General features: G+C 35.2%; 1 protein-coding gene across 1 annotated transcript; it reads left to right on the top strand.

Moving 5' to 3' along the window:
* Positions 1–5199: 5199 nt before the first annotated feature.
* LOC128998259 (U6 snRNA-associated Sm-like protein LSm3) lies at positions 5200–27519 on the top strand. Its single transcript, XM_054424312.1, has 3 exons — positions 5200–5345; positions 8402–8509; positions 27271–27519. The coding sequence occupies exons 1-3, from the start codon at positions 5325–5327 to the stop codon at positions 27448–27450; spliced, it is 309 nt and encodes a 102-aa protein (XP_054280287.1). The 5' UTR covers positions 5200–5324; the 3' UTR covers positions 27451–27519.

The raw sequence follows: 27519 nt of genomic DNA on the forward strand, positions 1-27519 counted from the left end.
GTTTGTGTAACACGTTAAAATACACAAGTGTATCAAATTTAAATATTGTACCTCAATTCAAACTCGAGTTATAAAGTTATTTATAAAAAACACATACAGACAGACAGACAGAAAACGAGGCGCCGGCGACCCATGTTTATAATGTAAAATATTCATGTATTAACCCAAGGAATAATCCTGTGAATTTTTTCGAGAGAGTTCACAAACACCCTGTATAAACACACTTGTATGATCCAGATACAGAGCTACAGACAAAACCTGTGGTCCGATTTAGATTAAATTTTGTATCTGGATTCATCCACGAGTCACTAATGTTTTAAGCACGGGTTGAGAAATAATGGCAAAAATGTATAAAAACAGTTCACCAGTTTAGAATATTTCTCAGTTACTGTGAGTTGCAAAAAAGTGTATACAGAAGCATTTGTGTGGCACAGAAAATGTAGAGGACTAGATGTATACAGAAGATATATTAAAATACAATACGCATACAACTATCAACGTTTACATATGTAAAATTAATGAATTTGTTGTGGTATTGAGTATTTTTAACATTATGACGAAGCCTTAACGTAGAATTTCATCAAAATCGGATCATTTTTGCTCGAGTTATCGTGCTGACGGACACATATATATATATATACTAGCTGACCCGGCGAACTTCGTATCGCCTAAGTTATAGGTTTCCCCTAAGACAGACCGATGGAAAGAAAGTACCGTTACGTTTAATTTTCAAGATGATCTCGTTCGCAGCCTTAACGACGAAGCCTGTTATAACGTAAGTTATATTTACCTGAAAATATGCAGAATTGTAAGGCCCTAATGTTGTTCAGATGGGTTTTTGTTTCCCTTGAATGTGAATAATGCGAATCCTTCAATGCAAGTTTTGTTAAGGTTTCTTGGATGTAGTCATGTTATTTTAATATCACTTGACTTTTATGAAAACATATATAATGTCCTTGCCGTACCGGTTTAATTCGGCATTAGAGGGGTTTCCTTTGCAAATCATCCTAAAGTTAAGTCCGTTTTTCCTACAAAATAGTAGCACTTTCGATAATATCCTTGTTCATTGTTTGTGGGAATCTTCATATTGTAGGTGTTCTTCTTTTATATAGGATGATAACGATAATATTTTTAAAAAATCTCGATTTCTGCTACTTGGTGGCGTTCTATGACTTTCCTATGTTTCCTTGGAAAGCAATTACGACCTTTAAGGGCAGTTTATGAAATAATGGATAGTTTTGCGCTAGTTTTCTCGTCATGACGAACATTTTAAGTATATGGTTTATGGGGGTATGACTTGTAGTTTTCACAAAAGTTCATGTGTACTTTGGGCTTTATATTGATCAACTAGTGGCTTGTAGGGACATAAGTCCCTAAAAAGCTCAAATGTAAAACAAACTATTGTAATATTTAAACAAACTAAGAATAAAATGATCTATGTGTCAGAATCGATACAGTGCTACAATAATACATGTACTCATATTAGTACCCTGGCCCAGTTATTATTTCTAATATTATAGCTCTACTCCTTTTGTAAAGACACAACTGAATTAGTGTAAAGGCTGCCCTAGTTTCGTTTCTGATCAACATAAAATATAAACTACTCTCTGTGTCAGCTTATGTGGTGGGATTCCTCCTAAAGCTGTGGTTGACTTTATACTCTCTTTAAAATTGGCCAATTTAAACGTTCAGTGGGTTCATAGTTTGTTAAGACCATAGTAAAGTATTTATTTGCTAATCCGTTATAATTTTTAAGTTAATAACATAGCGCTGTCTGCTGTTATGACGCAATGTACAGATAGCCGACAGCTAAGCCATATCAGCTATAGTCATGTTAACAGTATATTATTTTTCATTCAATGGATGTAAATTTTGTTTGAAAACATTTTACCGTTTATATTATTTATTTAGCCTACAGTTAAAAAAGCTAATCATCGACTGATTACTAACTCTTTTGCCATTGGTTAGGGTTCCATTATCATGTTAATGAAACCAATCAAGAAAACAAATTCATCAGCAATTAATATAGGTACATATTTTTGGTTAGTGAAACATGAAGAATCGAAAACTACCTCCAGGGTTTACTGTTATAGATTCTCTCTTCACTATCTATATAGATTGTATATATATATACAATGCATGTTGGGCTATATTATTTTAACCTTTTTTCCTTGGAGCAACAGACAGTAGATACCTGGTTAAAATCTACTCCAAACAATTTTATTTTTCCGCCCATTGGAATTTGTTATAGTAATTAATGAAAGGAATATATGTATTGCCTGTACAAACCTATTTCAAATTTTATTCCCAGGTTATTCTCTAGAGTAACTGTTAAGGTTATTCCACTCGATACAAAGTATAGATTAACACTACAATTACGTGTCAAATTAAATGTTATGAAATTTAAAACAAAAGTTTTGAATAAATTTTCAATATATGTTTTGAAATAAAAACAAAACAGAAGTTTTCTAACTAATCTTGCATCGTTGATTATTTAGTCAATGGGGCTATTTCATGTTAAACATTCCTTTAGCACAACAATAACCTACTAATGTGAAGAAATGTAATCAAAGTAAAATAATTTTGTAAACTTCGTGAACATATGTTTAAAAAAAAACAAAGCTTAAATATTTCAGCCATTCTACTTCCATTTACTTTGATTTTAACCATCTCCCACGATTCTACTAAATTTCATGCGCTTGGCTAATTTACATACAAATACACAAATTTGCAAATTGCACAGTAAAATTAATTTCAACATTCTAAGACATAACGACAAAAGTCTCAATTGTATGTAACGTCATCCCTGGTTTTATATAGTATACAGTACATTGCAGAATTTACTGGCAAACTAGTTAAATCCAAATGTAATATTGCTTACTGGCTTAATGATAAATCACGATCAGCTGTATTGAGGTAAACAAAAATCAACAGACAAATGGCTTCTAATGCTATTCTTATGGAGAACATTTTACGTTATATCACTGACTAAGTCAAAGGTTATGTCTAATTTTGTGTTAAAATTTGGGGAATTTCACTATTTTTCCGGGATCGAGACCTTTAATTTGAACCCTCTCCCGTCGTTCTACGACTACCCAGTCGCTCACAATTTTGACGCAAAGAATCGGCTTTCGTAATTAATATATAGATAGATATTTAATTTCCACAAAATCAGTTAATGTAACCAATGCGTTTCGTTGAATTGAAAAACAAAGAACACAATTAAATTAAACAGCTGATGTAAACAATATTATGTTCATCGTAAGGATAACATGGGAACTTAATAAAAAGCCACTGTGGCAGAGGCCAAGGGACTTTTTCAAAAATTTTAGGCCAGTTTGCAAATCTACGCAACACGCTCTTTCCAATGAGACGTCAGTGGATAAAATCGGTTTAGAAATGGTGGAGAATTCAACCGACAAACTTCGTGTTCGCGTATTAATTATATAGATTTCATATGTGCATGAAATGTTGGTGTGAAACCAACTTGTATAACTTTAAGCTAAATGGTTTAAGTTACCTGGCTTAGTCAAGTGATCCTTCTCCAGTATTACACTACTATAGTTTCGGACTTGGAAATAAGTCCATCTTCAGAAAACGTCAATAGGTCATCTAACCAAATTGGTTAGATGACCTATTGACGTTTTTGTTAACCTGAAGATGGACTTCCAGAGGCTACCTCACCATGTTTACCTTTGAAGTAGAGGCTATATTTATTCCCAAAAGGTATCAAACGCCAGCTCCTAAACAAATCTTTTCTATCCCTTTAAAGTTTGTTTCGTGTTTTTAGTCTTCACGTACAGAGACTTAAATCTTTGTATTAAATTGTTAGCAATCATAAATCGTGGACAGAATCTTCCACAAAAGATAAATACAATATAGTTTAACACCCTAGAACTCCTTAAAAAAATATATTTTGTTAAGGCTTCGTCATAATGTTAAAAATACTCAATACCACAACAAATTCATTAATTTAACATATGTAAACGTTGATAGTTGTATGCGTATTGTATTTTAATATATCTTCTGTATACATCTAGTCCTCTACATTTTCTGTGCCACACAAATGCTTCTGTATACACTTTTTTGCAACTCACAGTAACTGAGAAATATTCTAAACTGGTGAACTGTTTTTATAAATTTTTGCCATTATTTCTCAACCCGTGCTTAAAAAATTAGTGACTCGTGGATGAATCCAGATACAAAATTTAATCTAAATCGGACCACAGGTTTTGTCTGTAGCTCTGTATCTGGATCATACAAGTGTGTTTATATAACATGATCAAATCACATAGTCAAAATATGTTTTATTCTATAACTTTTAATTTAATTAAACATAAAAGTCATGCTCCCTCCATTTTTAAAGTATTCAGTCCAAAAATGTAATAAATTTACTTGTGCATACATATTTATTTCGTTTTAATAAATAATTGAGGTGATGCAATACACTTATGTAGGCAGTCGCAGCAGTCGAAGCCGGGCATAGCGCCTAGAGTTTCACGAACGCAAACCGCGCAACGAGTAGCTAAATGAGCCGTAGAGTAAGTGAGCCATCTAATATTTTGAAGAGGGTTCACTTACTCTACGGATCATTTCGCCAATGATCTGTAGTGTAAGTGAGCCATCTAATATTTTTCTGCAGGCTCGTATAGTATACGAGCCTATTCCTATAATTTATATTATTCATTATTTTGGCTCGTATACTATACGAGCCGATTTCTGAATTATCAAATAATTCGTAAGCTTGGCTCATAGTCACTATGATCTGTAGAGTAAGCGAACCTTCCTACTGTATTTTTAAATATAATACACGAGGCTCATAGGCACAATGATTTGTAGAGTAAGTGAACCCTCTTCATTTACTTTTTATTTTCGATAGGCTCGTATAGTATACGAGCCTGTAGTGCAAGTGAACCTTCAATATTATTTAAAAAGCTCGTATAGTCTATGATCTGTAGAGTAAGTGAGCTGTCCCCCATAAATTTATTAAAATATTGAAAATAAAACATACAGAATTAAAAACCAAAACAATATGAACTAATAATTATCCGACTTCAGAATAAAGTGTACTTAAGTGTTGCATGCTATCATAGCTGCTATATTAGTCTGCCGATGAGAGAAGAAAAAGAAAGAAAAACTGGTGTTACGAATTCAAAATAACCCTATCCCGCTCCGCTATCCGTCAATCGTCATCCTCCTCATCCAATCCAAACAAAACAAAACAATAATAAACCAACAACAAACCGGACCGGAGATAGGTTAGGTTTTAAAAACTAATTGTCTTAGTTTATATCCAGGATTTAAAACATCAATCTCTTTGAGAAATGGCTGAAGATGGTGATCAGGTTAGTTTCAGTGAATTAGTTTTAGATGAACTGTTAAATTTAGAAAATCGGGTCATAAATTACAATCAAGGTTAAGAAATTACCATAAGTTAGCCCTTGTTTGTACTGCATTGCTGACTCACCGTACATATTGCCTATTGCAGACTTGTTTGGGATGAGGGATGCAGGCAATTGTAGCCCTGTAGTCACTCTTTATTTTTTTAGGCCTTGGATTTTATTAATTTCCATGGTTACCTACCCTACTCGCAGCAAAATTAAGACGTTTTTGGTTTCCTTTGTAGGTCTACATTGTGACTGCTTGGTTCATATTTCAACAAGGAAAAAGTGGCAAGTGACCTGGAAGGGCACTGTTACCCAGGGTTTCCACCCGTCCTGATTCCGTCCGAGGGACAGTCCCGACTTTGGTCCCTTGCCTACTTTTTGAGAAATAAAGGGTAGTCCCTCAGGTGAGCTATCTGGGGCTGATTTCGATAACCATTTACCTACATGGCTGATATGTCCAGGTGTGCAAGTCACTGCAATGTGCGTTCATATTATAATGTCTGCCAACTGTATTGGGATTGTAGCTGCTGGTCAAATATTCACAGCAGTGAACTCTGATTGGTGAGAGCAGGCAAGTGACATCGGTGGTCATGAAGACATGGTTTAAAATTGAACTTAGAAAAATGCATGAATCTCCATAACCTCTCCTCACTGCCTACTAAGTTTACCTACCTACAAAGAATTGCTTGAAGGAAAACATTCAACACATTCGCTACTGATCGCCACATATATGCAACGCTGCGGTCATTGCCATGGACTAAGGTAGGCTATGCATTTTAATATTAACTTACACATAGACTGGGTGTCACTTGGTCCCCAACACCACTATCCACACTGGGTGCCACTTGGGCACACGCAGACCTTGGGGATGCAGCAATGTAAAAAAAACAGTTTTGCCAACTATCATATGACGTCACTAATCATCGTATCCTCAGACTAAGTGACACACATGTGCGACAGACATCCCTCTAGACCACTGCAGAGAATTCAGGGCCTTCAAATAGACCGTTACGAAGATATAAGCTGTTTAACAACATTGGAACACGGACGCATATATGCGACTTCAGTTTATTTTCATGTGACCAGCCGTCCCATATATATGTCAGCAGTCAATGGGTAGAGACTGGCCGTATGAATGAAAAATTTAGTACTATTGCAGTAGCGAATGTGTTAATGTAAAGTGATACTGTTAAGACTTAAGGTGTGGTTGCCTATTAGACAGCAGCCTCACACTCTCACTAGGGTGAAGTAGGGCAATTATGTTACACTCAAAAATGAAGGGCAATTGTGATACATTCCTTTAAAACCATCTAAATGTAGGCCTATAGCAAGGTTGTTTAAAAAAATATATTTAAGTAACATTTTTAATGTGCTTCTGGTCCCATAATGCACTATGAGCATTTATAGTTGGTTAAGAAAGTAAAAAAAATATTGAATAGGTACTTTAAAAAGATGTAAGAAATCCCTAGGCCTAAAAACCTTTCTGCGTCTAAGAAAAACTTTTTTATAAATATAAGAATTATGTATCTATTGACTTTGTCTATAGGTATATATAAATGTAAAGAATTAAATTTTCTTTCTTTTTAAGACCAAAATTATTAATATACATTCATATTCACCACAGTTATAAAGCTCTAAACTCGGAGGGCAATTATGATACACTCTGGAGGGCTATAAGAATACACTGTAAAGGGTATTTTCGTAAAAAAATGCATTTTGACACGCGTTTACATGATTTGGTGTAACTCCCACATTTATGGTCCAATTTCAATAAAATTTGCACAGTTGTTGTTGTTACATTACCACATGTGAGTATCAAAACTGCCCTCCTTGGTTTAATCTAGTGAGCTATGCCTGAATAGCATGGCTGTATCACATTTGCCTTCCAGGTGTATCATATTTGCCCTAATTGAAGGGCAAAGTGATACACCTGTTTTAATTTTTTTTTTCTTGAACAGGTTATTACTTTACTAGTTGACCTTAATATAGTGTTAAATCCCTTATAAAACTATACAAGAACATATTTTTAGATGTTTTATAAGTTTGTCCTGAAAGGAGCTATACACTAAAGTTTGGGTTTTTGTATCATTTTTGCCCTACTTCACCCTACATATGTTTCCTTAGGGGCTTTGGGAAGACTGAGTGATCTAGGTACTGATACATAACATCCTGCCAGAGAAAGCCAAGCTGCAGCTGGTACAGTCACTAGTGTTGTCAGACTTTATTAATGCTTTTCTGAATACGGCAGTAGCATTTGAAGGAAGAACTGTCCTGTTTGCAGCACTTGACTGTCCATTTCATTTACGCTATCCATAAGCGAGAACAGGTATCCCCTTTTGGAAATGCTGCAAGATTGTTGTCACTTACAGCCTCATCCACTGGGTCTTGGTTCAGTACAAGAACCTCACTACTTGGTGAAAATGCTTGTAGTGTGTGCAGAGGTGATTCAGCATAAGACCCAGCTCAACACCTGCTCCAAATGTGTGGCTGGAAGTGCGTAGGATAGGTTCTTTTACTTTGAGGCCAAACTTTGAAAACATTTCCTGTTGGACCTTAAACAGCTAGCGGCTGTTCATGGCTTAAAAGAAAATTTAAACAATAAAAAAAACTTGATTGGCCTAATTAATTTAATTAGTTTGTATGTCTTTTTTTGTAAATATTGCACACCATTGTTTTATTTTTTTATTAGCATCCATTCTAGTCTTTAATTCTTATTCTTAATTCTTATTAATGCAATTCTTCAATTTAATTCAATTCTTTATTTAACCCTCGGCCATGCTCACACAATCTCTCCTCACATCACCCCACATTACCCCTCCCTTCTCTCTCATTCCTCCCTTTACTCTACCAACCCTTTCTTCTACCAAAATACCCAGTCTAGTACACCTGTCGGGGAGAAAAGGCTTTTGGCAGGTGGTCTTCTCCTATGGCCTTGGCTCTTTTATGATCCCTGAATTTACGAGTTCGATAAGCCCAGTGGCCTGCTCTTGCACTCATAATAACTCTGTCCACAGGTTACACAAATTAGTGTGAAGGAACCTCTTGATCTCATTCGTCTCAGTTTGGATGAGAGGATTTATGTAAAGATGAGAAATGACCGAGAGCTCAGAGGTAGACTTCATGTAAGTATATGTGACACGTTACATGTTGTATTGTTCCAAAGGTCTAGTGCTAATTTTTCATGTTTGTATTTGTCCCGTTAGAGTAAAGTCACTTTGTACATGGTGTTGGCAAACAGTTGTCAAAAAGAGGCCTAGCAATGATAGTTCTGAAGGCCGTATATCGTATTGTTGAGGTCCCTCTCTACTAATTCTTCAGTGGCTGAAGGATAGGGTGTTTGAAAATATATAAGCGGTATTGCGTCAACTCGATGAGCTCAGCCCTTTGTTTCCTAAGTTACTATCCGATTGGCAAATAGGAGACTAGGATATCGATCATTCCATTTTATTTTTAATAATAATATTACAGGCCAGACTTATTTTACTTCACGTTGGATTTAAATTGTTGATTTTCGGTCCGAATTTAGGTCAGATTAAAATTGGGTTGTTTTGAAAAATACACTAGGCCCTAATGGTTGTTAAAAATGTAAATGGTTATACTGTAATCAGTGTAGTAACAACGTCCTAAACTGTTTATGACTTAATCTAATCCTCATCCTTGTATGTTGATGCTGAACATACACGTAACTATTTCACATACAGTATTAACAATGTATACTAATTCATAATACTACTACAATTGTCGTAAAATCGTCTCTTAATTAATGAACACTTAATCATGAACACAAAACTAAATTAAAAGTGATTTAAATCATCCTCGGTCAAGACAGAATTGCTATCTTCAGTATTCTGAGCGTCTCCTATGTTTATATAGCAAAATAGTGGACATCTTTTGCTATTGCATTGACACATTCTACGTCTCCTGCGATCACAACTTCGTGAACTTTTCATTGTGTGCGGAAACGGGGGATATCACCTTCGTCTCCATCAGTTTCGACGAAATTGTGGATATCTACAGCGATTGTGGAGAGATTGTAAACATATTTCGCAGCCGGGCAGATTTTATCGTAGTGTGATCGGCAAAACTGTGATTTTAGATGCTTTGGTGATTGTAAGAATGAAAGCTCCGATCGAAAATCGTACCCCCAAACGGATTATTGGTGAAATTAATTTTTATAAGAGTAAACTTAAGGCCCCCAATGATGCCTCTTTCAGGCAGAGGCCTCTGGCAACCACCGTGTCCACCAACATGAAAATAATAGTTCTAACCCAAGATTTAAATACATGTCAGGTATGTATACCTGACCGGTGGTAGGTAAACCACCGATGACCCTGGGCATTTGCCCAGTCTGCCCGTTTATAAAATTGGGCCTGGGCTCTGTGGTTTATAGGTAACAACGGGGAGTTTGTATTCACCAGAGGTTCATTTTCCATAGTTCAGTAGACATAACAGGAGTGTTCATTGTGCTGCAATGATTTGTATTTTGATCTCTTACACTTATTGCTCTCACCCTATTGCTGTGCAGCTTGTATTTTTGTTCATGATTCTCAGTTCATGTGGACATGTTATTGGATGGCAATCAATTATAAATTGGAGAATGCACTTGAATTGTATAGCCTAATTTACACAATATTGATTGGGGAATGACGTGGACATATTTGTCATAGGTATTATCTCATGGTTTTATTGTGCCATTGTAATGATGGAGCCAACGTTACGTTTACTGTAAATATCTCATCTGCATTTACTTATCCCCTACATCCCTCACATCTACCTGCTGTATCAAATCTTCTCTTGCCACCACTATCAAAAGTGTTAAGATAACAGTATTTTTTTAATGTAGGTCGACCTGGTGGGCTAGTGTTTGTTTCCCTTTAAAAATGGTAAAAAAATGTTCATAACAATTTCTACTTTGTTTTATATGGGACTTGGAAACCATTTATACACCTTCTACACATGAAATGAAATGAAATGAAATGAAAATGTGCTTTATTGTACAATTTAGAACATAAATACATTTTTTCACAGACACATAAAAACAATGGTTAATAACCGTCTGTTTTGTTGGCACTAGAGTTGTTCCATTACTTAAGATTAGAATAGTAGGCCTATTGAGCACTAAAAAGATTTATTAATATTTCTGAAATAAAGACATAAGAGAAAAGATATAAGAGAGAACGAAATATTATTACATAAGTGATAAAAAACAAAAACATACTGATCCTAACTTATCTGTAGACGAGTTTCATATACAATTATTTAGATTCAAAAGTTAAATTCTGTCACTATCTCCCATCTATACTTCCAAGCATTTTCTAGATAACTAGCTAAAGCTCGCCAATTCCTCCCATTTATAAATTGATGATATTCTATTTCGTTTAAAAAAAGTTTTCCCAGCCACAAATGTCTTATGTGTTTTAAAATCGGACAAAGTGCAATAAAATGATAGACTGTTTCATTTTCATTTAGGTTACATAAAGAACATCTATAATTTTGATTGAGCCAAGGCTTGTAGTTCAGGTTGATAAGCTCTAATCTTGCTTTAAGAATCCACGAAATGGTACGAGTATTGTTGAGTTTGAGGGGACTCTTATCTCCAAGTTCAAGGTCGAGCGTGAGTAACTGGCTGTGATGGACGGAGGTGCGCGCTCGACCAACACACTCCCCCCTCCACCTACAACGTAGCCCCTCCGCTACCGACCTCAACTGTTCGCTAAGCTCCGCTAAATCATCATTTTGAAAATTAATATTTATATTAAATTGTTGTCCCAGAAGCTTCCATTCTTTACTCCAAAATACATTCCTTGAAATAATTTGTTTAGCTAAAATTTTGGGCAATCTCCCTGCTGGTAACGTTAAACATTTCAATAAATAATTTAGATTTACATTTAAAGTATAAAAGTATAACTTTTCACAACATGTTTCCAAATATAATGCATAATTTGGTGTGTTAAAAGGTAAAGAGAATAATTTTTTGAGAAATATTTTTTGAACAGATTCTATTTGATCGCTTTCTATACATCCCCACACCTGAGCTCCGTAGCAGATTGTAGCTCGCACTACCGCTTCGAAACAACACATTTTAGAACATAGCGGTACTTTTGGGTTTTTAAATAAAGCACTCCAGACTGAATTAACAGCAAATTGACCTATTCTGGCTTTTTCTTTGAAATGATTACTCCATGAAAGGGAACTTGTGAACGTGATTCCTAAATATTTGTACTCATTTACCACCTCAATAATTTTACCCATATACCACCATTTGTCGCTCGTCTTCAATTTCCCACCATTTCTAAAAACAATAATCTTTGATTTATTTAAATTTACAGTTAAATTCCATGTCCCACAGTAGGTTTCTAAATTTTTTATCATGTGCTGCAGCCCGGTACTAGTTGGAGACAGAAGAATAATCTCATCAGCGTAAAGCAACATATTTATTTTCGATCCACCAAAATGGCATCCACCTCCTACCGCCTCCGGCAGGTCATTGATAAATAAACTGAATAAAGTCGGTGAGAGATTGCAGCCTTGCCTCAGACCTGTGTTAGTTTCGAAACTGTCAGTTACACCTCCTTCACACCACACACTCGAACTGGTGTTGTTGTAGTAGTTTTTTAATACATTCAGCATGCGCGTCGATAATCCCAAACTTGACAGTTTAAAAAACATTGATTTTCGATCGATTGTATCAAAAGCCGCACTAAAGTCAACAAAAAACGCATAAAGTTTCCCCCCTTTTTGTGATAGACGTAACTTAACCATACAAGCAAGATTAAAAATGTTATCAATGGTGGAGTAACCTTTCCTAAAACCCGCTTGGAATTCCGTTAATATTTCATTTTCTTGAACCCACGTTTGTATTCTATTGTTTATGAGACTTGTGAAAATTTTGGCCACGCTATCAATAAAAGATAATCCACGGTAGTTTTCAACTAAATCGAGGTCTCCTTTTTTGTGTAGAGGGAAAATAATTGAGGTTTTGAAAGATTTTGGAACAATTTCACTTTTTAAAATTTTGTTGTAGATTATTAATAAAATAAACAAAAAATTTTCGGGTGCATTTTTGAAAAATTCATAAGGAATTTTATCTGACCCCGGGGCCTTATCACACTTTAATGTTTTCAAAATATTTTTCAGTTCAGCAAGAGTGAAGTCACTATCTAATCGGCAGTTATCTATAAGCGGTTCCGCATAGCTGATCGCACCTGCTCTGATTGGGGGATTCAATAAATTCCTAAAATGTGTTATCCATCTTTCAGGCGATATTTCTCCCACAACATTACTACCTTTCTTTTTTAATGTGTTTATGGAGGGTCGCCGGAATGGTCGCCCCCGGAAACATCACCCCCCAGGCTAAACGTGACGTCACGAAACCAGACAACCAGCTGGTATAAATTCTATGTCCGCGACCGGAATCGTACCCCCCAAGGGCTTGACAAGAAATTTATCAAAGTCTAGTTGATATGAACTAATTATGTTATTAATTTTAATTCAAACAAGTAGAAACGGAAAGGTCTTCCCCGGCAAGACATCCCCTATGTACACCCCGGAATCGTCCCCCCCTGAAACGCTACCCCTAGTAGGGCTGGGCTGCTCGGCAGCCTACCTGCTGCCCGTCTTCCCCAGCCCATTGTTCCCAGGGTTGGCCGCTCATTCATTATTATTGTCGCTTGGACAACCACTTTTCCACAGAAAAAATAACAGAAGCTGTGGTGGAATATCAATCAGTAGATTTAGATGTGTATAAACTTCTAAGACACCTAAATAATAAGAGCATAGTTTGACTTTAAAAAATGATTATTTTATACTAAAAAAAACTACCAGCGATAATGCGTATACATTTTCTGTTGCATTAAATAGTAGTTATACTTATCAACATCAGTAAACTCACCTTACACCCAATGGTAATTGTTAAGCAACATATTTGTTTAAAATATAATAATTTCTAAATGTATTAAAAATAAATCGCATTGCTTTAGGTTTGGTCACGATTTAATTAATAATTCAAAAATTAGAAACAGATTATTATATAAGAGTAAACATATTAATATCTTTTAGAAGAGGATTAATCCCTTAAATTTAACGAAATAATTAATTGTTGTAAATTATACTATTCTAAAGGTTATGCCAAAAAGTATCTTAATCCAGAAACAGCCTAGGCTAGATTCATATTACTGGAATAGAGTCAAAATATACCTAATGAAAGTGTAATAAAAATATCAGAATCACTTTAAATTGAGAAGATTACTTGCAATCAGTGTTGAAATACCAATAAATTAGTTTTGTTATAAGATGTATATGTTTAGAAAACCGTTTTGCTACTGAAGTTTGCAAAATTATGTTTCATTATTACTAAGGGGAATATAGGCCTATGAGTGAGTTCAAATTTTTAATATGTAATTGTTGTGTTGACTACTGCAAGGAAACTGATAAACAGTACTTGGAAAGATGAAAGAATTTATTAGAGTGACCAGTGTACAGGAAGTCTCAATAATCCTTTAGTACGTTACTCCGAACTCCAATGTCCTTTTGTTTAAAGAATCTCATACCAAAAATGGCCATTCCAGTTGTAGGTATAGAGATTTGTGAGAAAGATTAATTTTTATAAATTATATGTGTATTATATGCGTAGTAAAAAGCTTTTATATTCAATCATTCAAGGTTTTTAGTGAATTTCCCTATGGGGAAGTAGCTATTGCCGTAGGTGGGACGGTAAGACCTAGGCCCGGGACCGTTTTACTTTTTCATTCTGCCTTTACCATGGTCAGCTCCGAAGCTCATTAAGATGAGAAAGTTCCAAAAGGGATCTACAATTTTAAGATCCGTGACACGTTTACCACTGAGTGGGTCCTCCAATTCCTCAAGAAGGTGATGATCCTGAATTTGCACAGATATATAAGTAAGTAGGACAATGTCACTAGAACACAAAGGAGAATTAAGCACAATTCAAACAAAAAACGCAATGAAAAAATATGCGGGAAATAGGGTTACAATGCCAACCCATTTGCAAGAAGACTGGCAGACAGTAGGGACGAGAGCTCCGAGGAGACAAGTGAGATTCTTATGTACATAATAAGAGACAGAAGAAGTGTCTTACAACGGTGCTACCTGTGTCGCGGCAATTTTTAAAGCTGAAAACAAAGCACCACCTGGCCAAATAAATCGTATAGTTTTTTCCAACGTCTGAGGTGTCAAATTAAAGGTATTTTCACGGAGATGTGCAAATACGTCTCAGAATATTAAGAAAGGGTGACACTTAAGTACAGTCAAGGGCTAAAGTTTGGGAACGGTGGCGCTATCCGTTGACATTAGATCAAACCATCAAACTCAATTCCCTTTGTTTACAACTAAATATGTGGACGTAGTTTGAAATAGTTTTTAAGTTTAACCACAGACTGCAGGACTTATTACTTCCAGAGCAAAGCCGGAATTGTATATTTGTATTTAAACATCTGTTAACGAGCTAAGTCTGGCTCATAAATAAAGAGTTTCCTAGCAAGACCTAATAACAAAGTATTACAGGCGTTATTTTAAAAAGAATAACAGTCATTATTTCCGATGACTTTAAAAGAGTCGATTAAAAGATTATAGAGATACTGACAATGTACATAGTTCGATTTAATCAAAATTTATTTTAATATATTATCATTTTTGAAATGCTGATTTTTTAGTGTTTTCTACAAATGTTTGTTTCCCACTCATAGCCGCATTAGGATGTCCATAACAATAATTATAAATAATAAAAAGAATTATTTCCACTTTTTTTACTTGGTAATGTTCTATAAATTTCCTATGTTTCCATAGTTTGCAAATCGGCTCTTTCAATGATATAATCGGCACAGGGTTAATTTTAATTTTTTAGTATATTAAATTGACTAGGCTTTCTCGTTTTTTTCCATTGTAATATTTACGAAAACCCAAATCCAAATAGTAAACATTTAACTTCAACCAAGTATTTTGTAACACAGTGACAAAAATATTAACAGCTTATTTAATTATTCAGCTGATCATAATGTAAACAAATATGTTCTTCATAAAGATAATGTGGGTAGGCCTACTTTAAAAGCCACTGGGGCAGAGTGCAAGGGACTTTTTAAAAATTAAGTTTAGTTTGCAAATCTACGCCCCTAAACAAACATTTTGGCATATAATATGTGGGATTAAATCTTAAACTAAAAAAGCATTATTGTTCACACATTTTCACGTAGCGTATTAATAATATAGATATATGCTATCTGACATTTGATACTATTTGATTTTTAGTGTATACTAAAAATCCTTATGTTGACCAAAGGATAATCCAAGATTCGATCCTGAACCCTCCATTTTTGGAACACCCTGTGATTGGATCTTACTTTTTACAAGTTGCATTAAAATTTTCAAAATCTGTTTAAAACTCTAAGAGGGGTTCTGTTCACAAATTAACCCCTTCCAAATTAATTATATACATAGGCTAGATAACACTGATAATTATGAATTATATGTACGAATTAGTAAAAAGATGAAACTGACTTTAAAAATACTAGCTATTGGCAATTAAGCTACATTTTAGTTGGATTTATTATTTAGTAAATAGCCTAACTATAACTACATTTATAACTAAACTTTTCCTTAACTATGTTAAACACACGTATTTGGTTCTGATATTTTTGGGAGGGATACCTGAAGTGGGGAAGTCTAAGCTATTTTACAAAAAAAAAATACTTCCCGCTATAAATACAGTTGTATTCTACGAATTAATAGTCTCCAAATTACAGACGAACTCCATTATTAATCAATACTCTGAGAATAGTGGATACTATACTTAGAATTATTATGTTTTCTTGCAAACTTTTAAGTTCTACGTATTAAATATTCTGCGAACGACATGTAGATTTAAATGTGTAACTTTTCAAAAAAATGGGCGACCGTTCATTGAATAACTGTACTACTTCAATGTCAATTTAGTTATTTAAAATCAGCAGTGTGGAATCATTAAATAAAGTGAATGTGACACTGTTGCTTGTTTCCCGTCAACGCAAACGTAAACTCAGTGTAATCTATTTTCCGTTTATTTCTGAAGAAACTAACCAATATTTACTTTCTAAACTATTTTTACGGGAAAGAGTCATTCCCCAATATCAAATCAGGAATATTCTCAATGCGTTTATTTAACCATAAAATCCAGATAATCTTTTTAAATGGATATTATATACAACATTGGTCAATGTTTACAATTTAAGAATTAGGAAATGTGAAAATATGTTTGTCAAGCGTGTACTGTATTATGATGTTGCGTGGTTAAAGCATGCTCATATTATTACGAGTTGATTCCCTACTTAATTATTTACTTATATTACTATAAACATTTTATTTCATTTCCACGTGTTTCAAATACATTTTGTACGTTGACGGAAAAAAAACTATATGTAACTAGCAGAGTATCCGTCCTACGTACGGGGTTGGCATATAAGTATAAAATGCTTATTGCAGTAAAGTTATACTCGAGCTTTGCGTTTGCAATGGGGGAGGACACAGTTTGATAAAATGTGCTTACTTAAATTTACGGTAGGTATACTATAGTATTACACATCTACGATAGCCATAATGTTCTACCGCTTCACCTAAACAATAGAAAAAAAATAAATTACGATAAATTTGTAAATTATCACAAATTATTCATGAAATTAAAAACATAAACATAACTGTAAATAATCCTACTTATACAGTTCTCATTGCTTATCACAGTTGTTCGTTGCTGCTTAGTTCAATAGCTACTTATTCATGACAAAAATAATAGTGCTGCAACCTGTTGGTAAATCTTATAACTTTTTAATGCTTTTGCATCATAGAACCAACTTTGTTAGTTGTAACAGCTGACTAAATTCCCTTTAAATATGAATACTCATAAGGTTAACATGGGGAACTACAGAGCCACTGGGGCGGAGCCCGATAGGGTTTTCGAAATAAGAATATGCATATATGTTATTCGGGAATGTGAGCTATTATCATGTCAATTTCAGCCCAATCCGTCCAGTAGTTAATTCGTGATTGAACTTCAAACAAACAAACACACAAACTTTCACATTTATAATATTAGTAAGATTTATACATTTGATGTATAAAATTTACGAGAAATGTCTAGAGAAAGCACAATATCGAAGTGTTAATTTGTATTTATCTTAATATCGACAAAATTTGTGTAATAATACAAAATCCTTCCCATTCATGCAAGTTAAAATCCTTCACATTCACGAGAGTTCAGTCGAGCGGTGGTAATATGGGACAGTCTCCACCCTTGTGAACAATAGCTGGCTCGAGTCACGAGCCCAAGCCCTACAGCAGGTATACCGGGGGTGATCATGGCAGGGGGGGACCTTTCCGGGGTGTGCATTTTGAAAACGATCGGGGGTAACGTATCCGGTTAACATAAATTGTAATTAGAAAATATGGTAATTGTATATGATAAGTGGATATAATTATCTAATTAATACGCAAACTCTAAAATAACTCGTCATATCGACGAGTGCATGCTGCAACTGAAATTGAGTGTCCGCGGCCGGAAACATCACCCCCCGGTCTCTGACGTCAATATGACGTAGGGGGGTGATGTTTCCGGGGGCGACCTTTCCGCGCCCCCTTTATGGACCGCCAAAAAGATTTACTGTCACATTTTATATTACTTAAATCAAATATAACTTTATCATAATAAGACCTTTTCTTTATAACACACAATGTCTTATAAATATTTAACTGTTTTATATAATCGAGTTTGACTATCTTTGAATTTGTTTTCCTATATAGGTTAAGAAGCCTAAACATTCTTTTTCTTTCAGCTAAGCATTTGTAGTCAAACCATGGCTGCTTATTTCCTACTTTATTTTTTCCTACGACATTGTTTTGTTTGTGTTCAGACGACCTTAAGATACACTCCATTAACTCATTCACATTGTCCTGGTTGTTATTTGAGATTTTAACTTGCACTAAGTTCAGCTTAATACGTTCATTGTAATTTAAACAATCATTGGTGGATCATTTTAATTTAGGTAATTAAGGTAATAGCTTCCCTTCATTCTGTCCCTCTGCACCTGGGCTCACAGCAATTAAACTAACTTCACAAGGGAGATGGTCAGACCCCGGGTATGGCACAACTTTAAAATCACTAACCATGGATAGACAGTTTACAGATACCAATGCATAATCAATAACTGAAGAACCCACTGACCCTATAAACGTGTACTCCCCGTCCTTATCACTTCTGGATCTCCCATTCAAAATAATAAATCCCATGTTGTTCATAACATCTAGAATCTTACGCCCTCTCACATTAACTGTCTTATCTTTTGATCTTCTACCATCTTCAAGGTTTGTTGTTATATGCCCTATCTCTCCACCTGAATATCCCTGTTCTTCCCCAGTTCTCCCGTTTAAATCCCCTAACAGAACCCAATTATCCATTTCATTATTACTAATTAAATTAACTAATTCCTCAAAATCTCGCTCCCAGTGGTTATAATTTAAATATAATGGCAGGAAACAAATTGAATTTTGTGCATTAATGAAACTCGCCTTTACAATATTATAATTATGGACCTTATCAACTTCTAAACAATCAATAAATTTTGACTTTTTATTGATAGCAATGATTTCCCCTCCACTATATCTCCCCACCCTTCCTTCTCTCACTGCTAACTTGAAAAACAAACTAAAATTTGACAATTTATCCGAAACTATATTAATATCAGCTTCTGAAATAAAAGTTTCTAACATAAAAACTAAATCATAACTTCTTAAAAATTCTAAAAAATAATTTTCATTGAGCTTGTTTTTAAGTCCACAAACATTATATACACAAGCCCTGAAAAGTCCCTGTGGAATACCTTTTCCCGTTGGATGAAGTCTTGACTCGGCTGGTCGTCCTGGGAAGGATTGGCGTCGCCCTCTCACGCCGCGTCTTGGAGTGAGGATGTCTTGGACCCATCTGTGTGATGCGGACCCGTGGATGCTGCGCTTCCGGACGTCCCGTCTTCTACCACCTGCTTAGCTGCCTGTGCATAAGTCTGTGTTGGAGTAGGTGTCTGCGTTTGAGATGGTGCTTCCTTATCTTCTGTGTGTATTTCAGACTTCCGCTGTGCCAGTTTAGTGAGAAAGTCAGAGAAATCGTGACGAAACAGCTTTTGAAGGGCCATCCCTCCGTTTATTGGCCCGTTTCTCAAACACCCTTCTTCCCATGTGAATCGGTGTCCTTTCACATCGAGATGATCGTGGAATAAAGGCATCTTAAGCTTACCCGCCACTCTTTCAATTTCACTCCGCACTGCTACCAAATGGAATCGTCTGTCTCTAATTTCCCTCGGAAAATCCCGATGAATTATATATCCCGTTCCTCTTAACTTTGTAGTCTGGCCGAGAATGTAGGTTATATCCGTATCTTGTATCTGGGCAATGATTGACTTCCCGTCTCTACCCAGGGGATGGGCTCTATTAACCCACACTTTGTCTATTCCTAACACATCCTTGCAGAAGTTTCTTACCACCTCCCTAAAGTCAGCATTTTTCCCATACCACGTCAAACCCTTAAAAATGAGGTTGTTTCTTCTTGATCGGGACTCAAGGTCAATTAACCTTTCACAGTTGCTTTTCTCCTGCTTCCTTAGGCTAACAACTTCTTCCCTTAAGATCTCAATTTCGGTGACTAATTCCTGTATTTTTACGTTAATGTTACATACATCATCCTTTGTGGCTAACCTTTGAAGCTTCTCATCCAACTTACTTTCTAACAATTTGCTCATACCTTCCATTAGTTGTGCTAGGCTCATCTCCCCTACTTTTTCGTCACCCATTGCTGAGTTAACCTCGTCGTCCGGACTGTCTGGTGAGATATGTAGTCGGTTGCGCTTACTTCTTGGTTTCCTGGTGTGAAGTAGTCCCCAATTTTTGAATTTGGCATAAGGAACTTATAAACACAGTCACTGAAACTTCACTACCTCACGGTAACTCGCGTCACCAACTTGCGTTACACTGACGGAAGCCTGTTCGCTCCGGACGGTGACGACCACGTTGTCACGGCGCGATCCCGTACTCGACTATTTCACCGTAACGGCAAGCCCTCTGATAACATAAAGTTACGAAATAGTGTCCCCGTAGTTAGCCCTAAGCCCTTATCAACATTCAGATAATCACCACTCACTATTTACTTTGCTAAATGACTCTTAAATACGGAGCTGATATAAGACTCTACTAACTGCCACTACGTCAGTAGTGCCAACCTCCTACACCTTCTACACACACGCACGCCCAACAAACACACACACACACACAATACACGCATGCAAGGACTCACTACAGGGCCTGTACGTACAGGCGGCTGGTAGCCGCAAAGCAAGATGTATGGAGTAGTTATGAGGTGGGCCAGACAGAGCGGACTGCACGCGATGACATCACTGCAGTCCCGGCCGCGGCCGCCTCGCCACTAGATACATGCTAAACGCACAAACCTGACTTTTTCAGACTCGATTTAAGCTAATTTGGAGGAGGTATTTCAAGTTATAACACAAATATCTTTGTCCACTAAATTATGATTTTTATGATTTTGAATTAACATTATTTGTGAACAGTGTGACAATAATAAATACGGTAACCAGTTAGGCCTGTATGTTGCATAGAAATTATGAAATGCCAGCGTATACCGATACAGTCGGAATAATAATTACACTTTAGAATAATTTTAGAAAAAGATATAACACTGCCCTTTTTTTCAGGTTAGTTTTTTTTTCCTATAGCCAAATATATGTTTTAGCACTATGCAAAAAAGTTGCCTATTTAAAAGTTACTTTAACTGCTTTTTGGTGTTAGTTAGCCTATAAATGAAATGTGATCCTTTTTTATTTTAAATTTCTTCTTTTTCTATTTAATGTTAAACTTATCTGGGTTTGTTGAAAAAAAAAAAAAACAACCAATTATATAATATTTTACGTGAGGATCACAAATTTTGCTTACAAATCAAAGTCAACTACCTACAATATTACTATTTTACAGGAATTAAATAGACCACAATAATCTGTTTTGATAAATTGGCATTGACCAAAGAATACTTCCAGAGAATATAAATGATTTTCATCGAGGAAAGCTTGGTTCACAGGTACTTTTACTCCATACATCTTGGCCCCAAAGGGCTGTCCCTGTGGGCCAGCGGCGAGCCGACTCTCTCTCTATCTCTCTCTCATGAAACTCTCAATCCTCCATATACAACTACATAACAAGGATTGGTGGTTGGTATCCTTTATATTTAATTCATTGTTCAGAATGAGTAGCCATAGTGGCCTGATTTCAACGGAAGATTGACTGATAGTGATAGGTTGGTCTGCTAACTTAATGTAATGAGGCTTCAATGAGTTTACATTTGAAAAAGTGAGGTTCCTTATGGAAAATATTTGCCTCTTCAAAATTTATACGATGATTTTCGGACCAGCAATGATGAGCGATTTTCCTTTTTTCACTACACACCTTTTTTGTGTTTTCTTTGTGTTCTTTTATTCTAGTGTTCAATGGTCTTTTTGTCTCGCCATAGTAAGGCCTGGTACAATCATTACAATTTATTCTATAAACACAGTTTTAGTATCCTGAGTGATGAGTGTAATTTCTGGGTTATGTTTGGACGTGACTCTGCCTAAGTGGTTTTTGTGTCCTGACATAGTTTGCACCTTAAATTTCCTAGCAACCCTTCTGATTTTTTCCAATAACCCTTTCCTGTACGGAATTGACATGTGGACACACTTTTGCTCACGATTTTGTGAAGGTTCTCGCGTAGCCCTATCTTCCTTGCATTTATTTAATATGGATCAAAGGTATCCGTTACTATAGACATCCCAGAAACAAAAGAACCCTGGGCCATTACGAGGCGCGCAGGTTTGAAGGGTACGCCACACCTACCGGCGCGAACCACGCGATCATTTTGTTTCTGCGCAGGTTGTTTTGTTCTTGGGATGTCTATAGCCAAATCCTGTTCTACTTTCTTGATTTCATCCTTTAATTCATTCTGATTGGAGCAAATGAGCTTAGCTCTGTGGAACAAAGAGTAAACAACCCCTTCCTTGACAGAAATTTTGACTGCTCTGTGTGTGTCTTCTTTCTATAAACAGATGTTCTAAGACTGCTCAAATGCTCTTCTACACACTCGTGTAAAAAAGGGAATTTTTTGTGATTTTACTTCCTTAGCTAGGTTTATGGAAAATGAAACGCTATTAAGGTTCTCTAAAAACTCATTCAATTTATTGTCTTCATGAGGGAAAACCACAAAGGTGTCATCGCGTACCTCAAACAGATCTTCGGTTTTAGCTGAACTGACGCCAAAGTTTTTTGCTCAAACTCCTCCATAAAAATGTTGGCAAAGATAGGTGACAACGACGACCCCATGGCCATACCCACATTTAAGGGCCCAACATAGTAAATTCCTCAAACAACTTGCAATGATTAAATTACATTGTGGAGTGGTGTTCAAGGTTGTTCAGTGTTGATGTTTTTGCACTCAGAGCTCACAACTTTGATCCCTTTATTTGCCAGAAAATTGTTTTCATTAATACATTGACACACCAGGGATTGTATAAAAATGGAGGGACAGGTTCTTAATTTATGGTATGCAGAGCTCCAAATCAAAATCTGTGGAAGTCCAGGTCACAATCATTATTTCATTAACAGTGTAAAAACAATTGTTGATAAAGAAATACTTACAACATTTTGCCATAATATGAAGTAAACAAAGATATATAGAAACAAACAACACAAAGTTCAAATAGATTTGTTTTTATTTATCCAATAAATATTTTTAAAACATGTTTAGCCCCGGGTTCACGATTTTTACAAATAAAAAAGTTAAATACGTGTTATGCTGTCAATGATCTGCCGGGTTGATTGTCGCGACTCATCATCCGCCGGCTACCCTATACAACCGTTTTTCAGTATTGCAAATTGGCAAAATTGTTGCTAAACTTTTTTATGTTCGTGAAAGTGTTAATAGCCCAGTAACTTTAGGTAAGAACCTAGACATGAAAGATGTAAAGCTGATTTTTTGCATGGTGGTAGTATATAATGGGAAGGGTGTTTTCTGAAAGTTCCCCGAATTTCCCCCCCTTGCTTCCCCCTAAACCCCCCCCCCCCCCCCCGAAACACCAGGTTGAATGTGTAGTGTTTTACTAAATCACCTATATCTTTTGATGTAAACAAGCTATCAGCATAATTGTTTTTTCTTTGAACTCCCCGTTAAATTTACTTTAATAACATGACCTTACACGTAGCATTATCTCTATTGGGTGGGACTTTATATGTGATACAAAATAAATAGGCTATTATTTTATTTAAAACGTGAAGTTGTAGATTAGGCCAAACGTCGGTTTTGCAGTAGGTGGTACGTCAATGTAACAACACTTTTTACCTATTTGATGAGCTTTCCAAAAATGTATAACAATATATATTTTAGTTTAAATTGTTACCGAATGAAGCCATTTAAATCCATGCTTCAAACCGCCACAAAGCGCACTTAGCGCACCATTCCAACTTGTCCAGTAAATATCTATTCTATATACAGGGTTAGTAAAAAGTGTGGAGACCCCCTATTAATTTTTTTAACGGCCCATACTAAAAAAAAAACTAAACTCGGCACACCTTTAGGTCATGTTATGAAGTACTTTTGGGGAATAACCGCCACTTGGTGATCATCCCCAAAATGGGGGATTTTGGGGGAAACTCCAAAATTTCAAATTTTAAGCCCTATTGAGTGACCCCTCATTTTGAAGGTCCTGGTAAAAGAAAGCCAACAACGCAAATTAGAGGTATCTACCTCAATCCAGTAAAAAATGGCAGCCAATTGAAAATCTCAGAAGTTAAATTTAACTTACAGCTTTTCAAGTCTGGAGACCCCTGTAAATTTTGTAACGGCTCACACTAGGAAAACTAAATTCTACACACCTTTTTGGCATGTTATGAAGTACTTTTTAAGCCTAATAGCCACTTGGTTACCAAACCCAAAATGGGGGATTTTGGGTGAAACTCAAAAACTTTAAATGACAAGCCCCATCGAGTGACCCCTCATTTTGAAAATCATAATAAAAGAAAACTAACAACGCAAACTAGAGGTCTCTATCTTAACACAGTAAAATATGGCAGCCAATTAAATATTAAATTGCAAGTTATTTCAGATTTCAATCAGCTTCCATTTTTTACTGGATTGAGATAGAAACCTCTAGTTTGCGTTGTTAGTTTTCTTCAACCAGGACCTCAATGGGGCTTAACATTTAAAATGTTGTTTTTAAAGGGTTGTTTGAGTTTCTTCCAAAATCCCCCATTTTGGGGATGTACACCAAGTGGTGGTTATGCCCAAAAAGTACTTCATAACATGCCATAAAGGTGTGCCCAGTTTAGTTTTTCTAGTATGGGCCGTTAAAAAAATAACAGGGGGTCTCCACAATTTTTACTAACCCTGTATAATTCAGTTTTAAAAATATTTGTACAACTAAATCTAGAGTTCTACTGGACCGATTTTATTAATTACAGTATTGTGTCGTCGGAAAGCTCAAATGTGTGTCATTTAAATTTGAAAATAATTATGAAAGTTTGTTTTTGTTATGATTTATGGTGAAAAATATAAAAAAATGTTTTCCATAAGAAATGCATTGAAAACTGTGTTTTTTACACGTTTTATTTGGGTGCGACTTTTGGCTACTTATTTTAAGTATTTCCAAAAAGTGTATTTTATTCTCTTTCAGAATATCACCTTCCACTCTGGTGGATTTCCTTACGATTTAAAAGTTATTATCTAAAAGGCTAAGCAACCTCTGAATTTATAGTAATGATAAAATACTGAGTAAAGGATATTTTCGTAAACTTTGTACAACTAAATCTAGACTTCTACTAGACCGATTTTGTTAATTATTGGGTCATTGGAAAGCCTAATTCATTTAGATTTGCAAATTATTATGAAAGTGTGATTTTATCAAATATTTGTGGTGAAAGTTTCTTTTTTCAAGTTTCTGTTTTCAAGTTTCTATTTGTAGCCAGCTTTTGGCTGCCTTTATTAAGTATTTTCAAAAAATGCATAGTCTTTCATAGTAGTTATTTGTAGTAATTTGTATTCTCTTTCAGAATATCACATCCACTTTGTTAGATTTTCCCTCCATTTAAAAGTTATTGGTAATAAGCTAAGTGATCTAGAAATTTTAAGTGGTGAAAAAATACTAAATTGTTTTTTTTTTTACTTTGTACAACTCAATTGATTGTATAAATGAGTGTAAAAATTCACTCCCACCCTTCATTGACGAAGGAACTGACGATGATGAGGGAAAAGAAAGTTGATATGTACTGTATTGTTTATGTCTTACTTAAGTGTTTTTTTTTTGTTTTTTTTTACTGTAGGCTAATTAAATAAACCTATTGAGCAAATATTTGCCTTTTCTTATAACTACCGATTACTTCATTTTTAATTCTTGTGAGTACTTATTTTCTTACTAATTTTGTAATTGAGTGATCTTATTTTGCTTCTTAAACATTCACACAGGGTGTGTAAACAATAAATAAATAAAAAGTAAGCATTTAGTAATATTTACTGAACAATTTGGAATGATGCACTAAGTGCACTAAGTGAAGCATGGATTTAAAGAGCTTCATTCGGTAACAACTTAAATTAAAATATATATTGTTATAGGCCTACATTTTTGGAAAGCTCATAAAATAGGTAAAAAGTTTTGTTTCAAACACATTGACGTACGACCTACTGCAAAAACCGGGGTTTGACCTAATCTACAATTTTATGTTAAAAAATAAAATTTTTTGTTATATCACAGATATAAACCCACCCAAAGAGATAATGCTACATGTAAGGTTATTTTATTAAAGTAAATTTAACGGGGAGTTCAAAGAAAAAACAATTATGCTGATAGCTCATTTACATCAAAAGATATAGGTGATTTAGTAAAACACTACACTTTCAACCTGGTGTTTTGGGGGAGGGGGGGGGTTTAAGGGGAAGCAAGGGGGGGAAATCCGGGGAACTTTCAGAAAACACCCTTTCTATCATACACTATCACCATGCAAAAAATCAGCTTTACATCTTTCATGTCTTTGTGGGCCTTGATTTTTTACTTAAGTTACTGGGCTATAAATGTATTTGACAACTCTTCAGAACCCCAAGGTTGAGGATTTTTTAATGATTTGGGAGACAGCTTGAAAATGAACCTTTAAGTTGGAAACCTTGGTCGCTAGACTAAAAAACAAAATCATTGACAGTATAACAGGTATTTAACCTTTTTAATTGTTATTTTTTTTCAAATGCAGTACAAGTTTTACAGATTTTTGGTCTCTAAGGCAGAATTTAATTTGAACCTCAAAAGATTGTTGTTGAAGATCACACATGAAAACAAACAATGGGCAGTATGTTTACTTTTTTCTTAGTTTATCTTTTTGTTTAATTGGTGTAAATGGATTTAAAATTGCATCAACCAACGAGTTTTGGCACCAAATTTTACAGGTTGTAAAGGTACACAATTATTGTATTCATCTTACTGAAACCCCCTCAATTTTAAAAACAAGTAAAAGTACATTAATTAAGATTCAAAAACAAGACGCTTGAACACAATTTGTTAACATATACTCCCCAGCTGATTTAATCGGACGCAACACCGGCGAAGGTTATGTCAAAACTGCCTTGTTGCTCAGTTGAACTTTTGTTGTTGTAGCCTATGTTTAGTTTTTTTATAGCTCATAAGCTAGCAAATGGACCTCAAAAAATAAACTTTGTGAGAGGTGAATAGTTAGCACTTTTGTTATTTTGCAAAAACAATTGCTTGGTACCTAAATTCTAGCAATTAAGCTAGTTTTTATATTCTAATAATTACATACATCACTTTCACTTCAGGCATATGACCAACATTTAAACATGGTTTTGGGCGAGGTTGAAGAAACTGTGACAACGGTTGAGATTGATGAAGAAACGTATGAAGAGATCTACAAAACAACAAAACGAAACATTCCAATGCTGTTTGTACGAGGTGATGGTGTGATTTTGGTTTCTCCACCGATCAGAGCTGGTGCCTAAGTCCTTTAACTATGCTAACAATGAATTTGTGTTTTATAATGTATTAAATAAACTGTATATGTTTCCTTG

This window comes from Macrosteles quadrilineatus, unplaced genomic scaffold (assembly GCF_028750875.1).
Source record: "Macrosteles quadrilineatus isolate MER2022 unplaced genomic scaffold, UCM_ALF_1.0 Scaffold_7__1_contigs__length_78375512, whole genome shotgun sequence".
Lineage (NCBI taxonomy): Eukaryota > Metazoa > Arthropoda > Insecta > Hemiptera > Cicadellidae > Macrosteles > Macrosteles quadrilineatus.

What these genes read in the sequence shown, in the direction of transcription:
- LOC128998259 (XM_054424312.1), top strand. Translation starts at nt 5,325, where the DNA reads ATGGCTGAAGATGGTGATCAG. An exon ending in TGGCTGAAGATGGTGATCAG is followed by an intron (nt 5,346 to 8,401) that starts GTTAGTTTCAGT and finishes CTCTGTCCACAG; the next exon opens with GTTACACAAATTAGTGTGAA. An exon ending in AGCTCAGAGGTAGACTTCAT is followed by an intron (nt 8,510 to 27,270) that starts GTAAGTATATGT and finishes CTTTCACTTCAG; the next exon opens with GCATATGACCAACATTTAAA.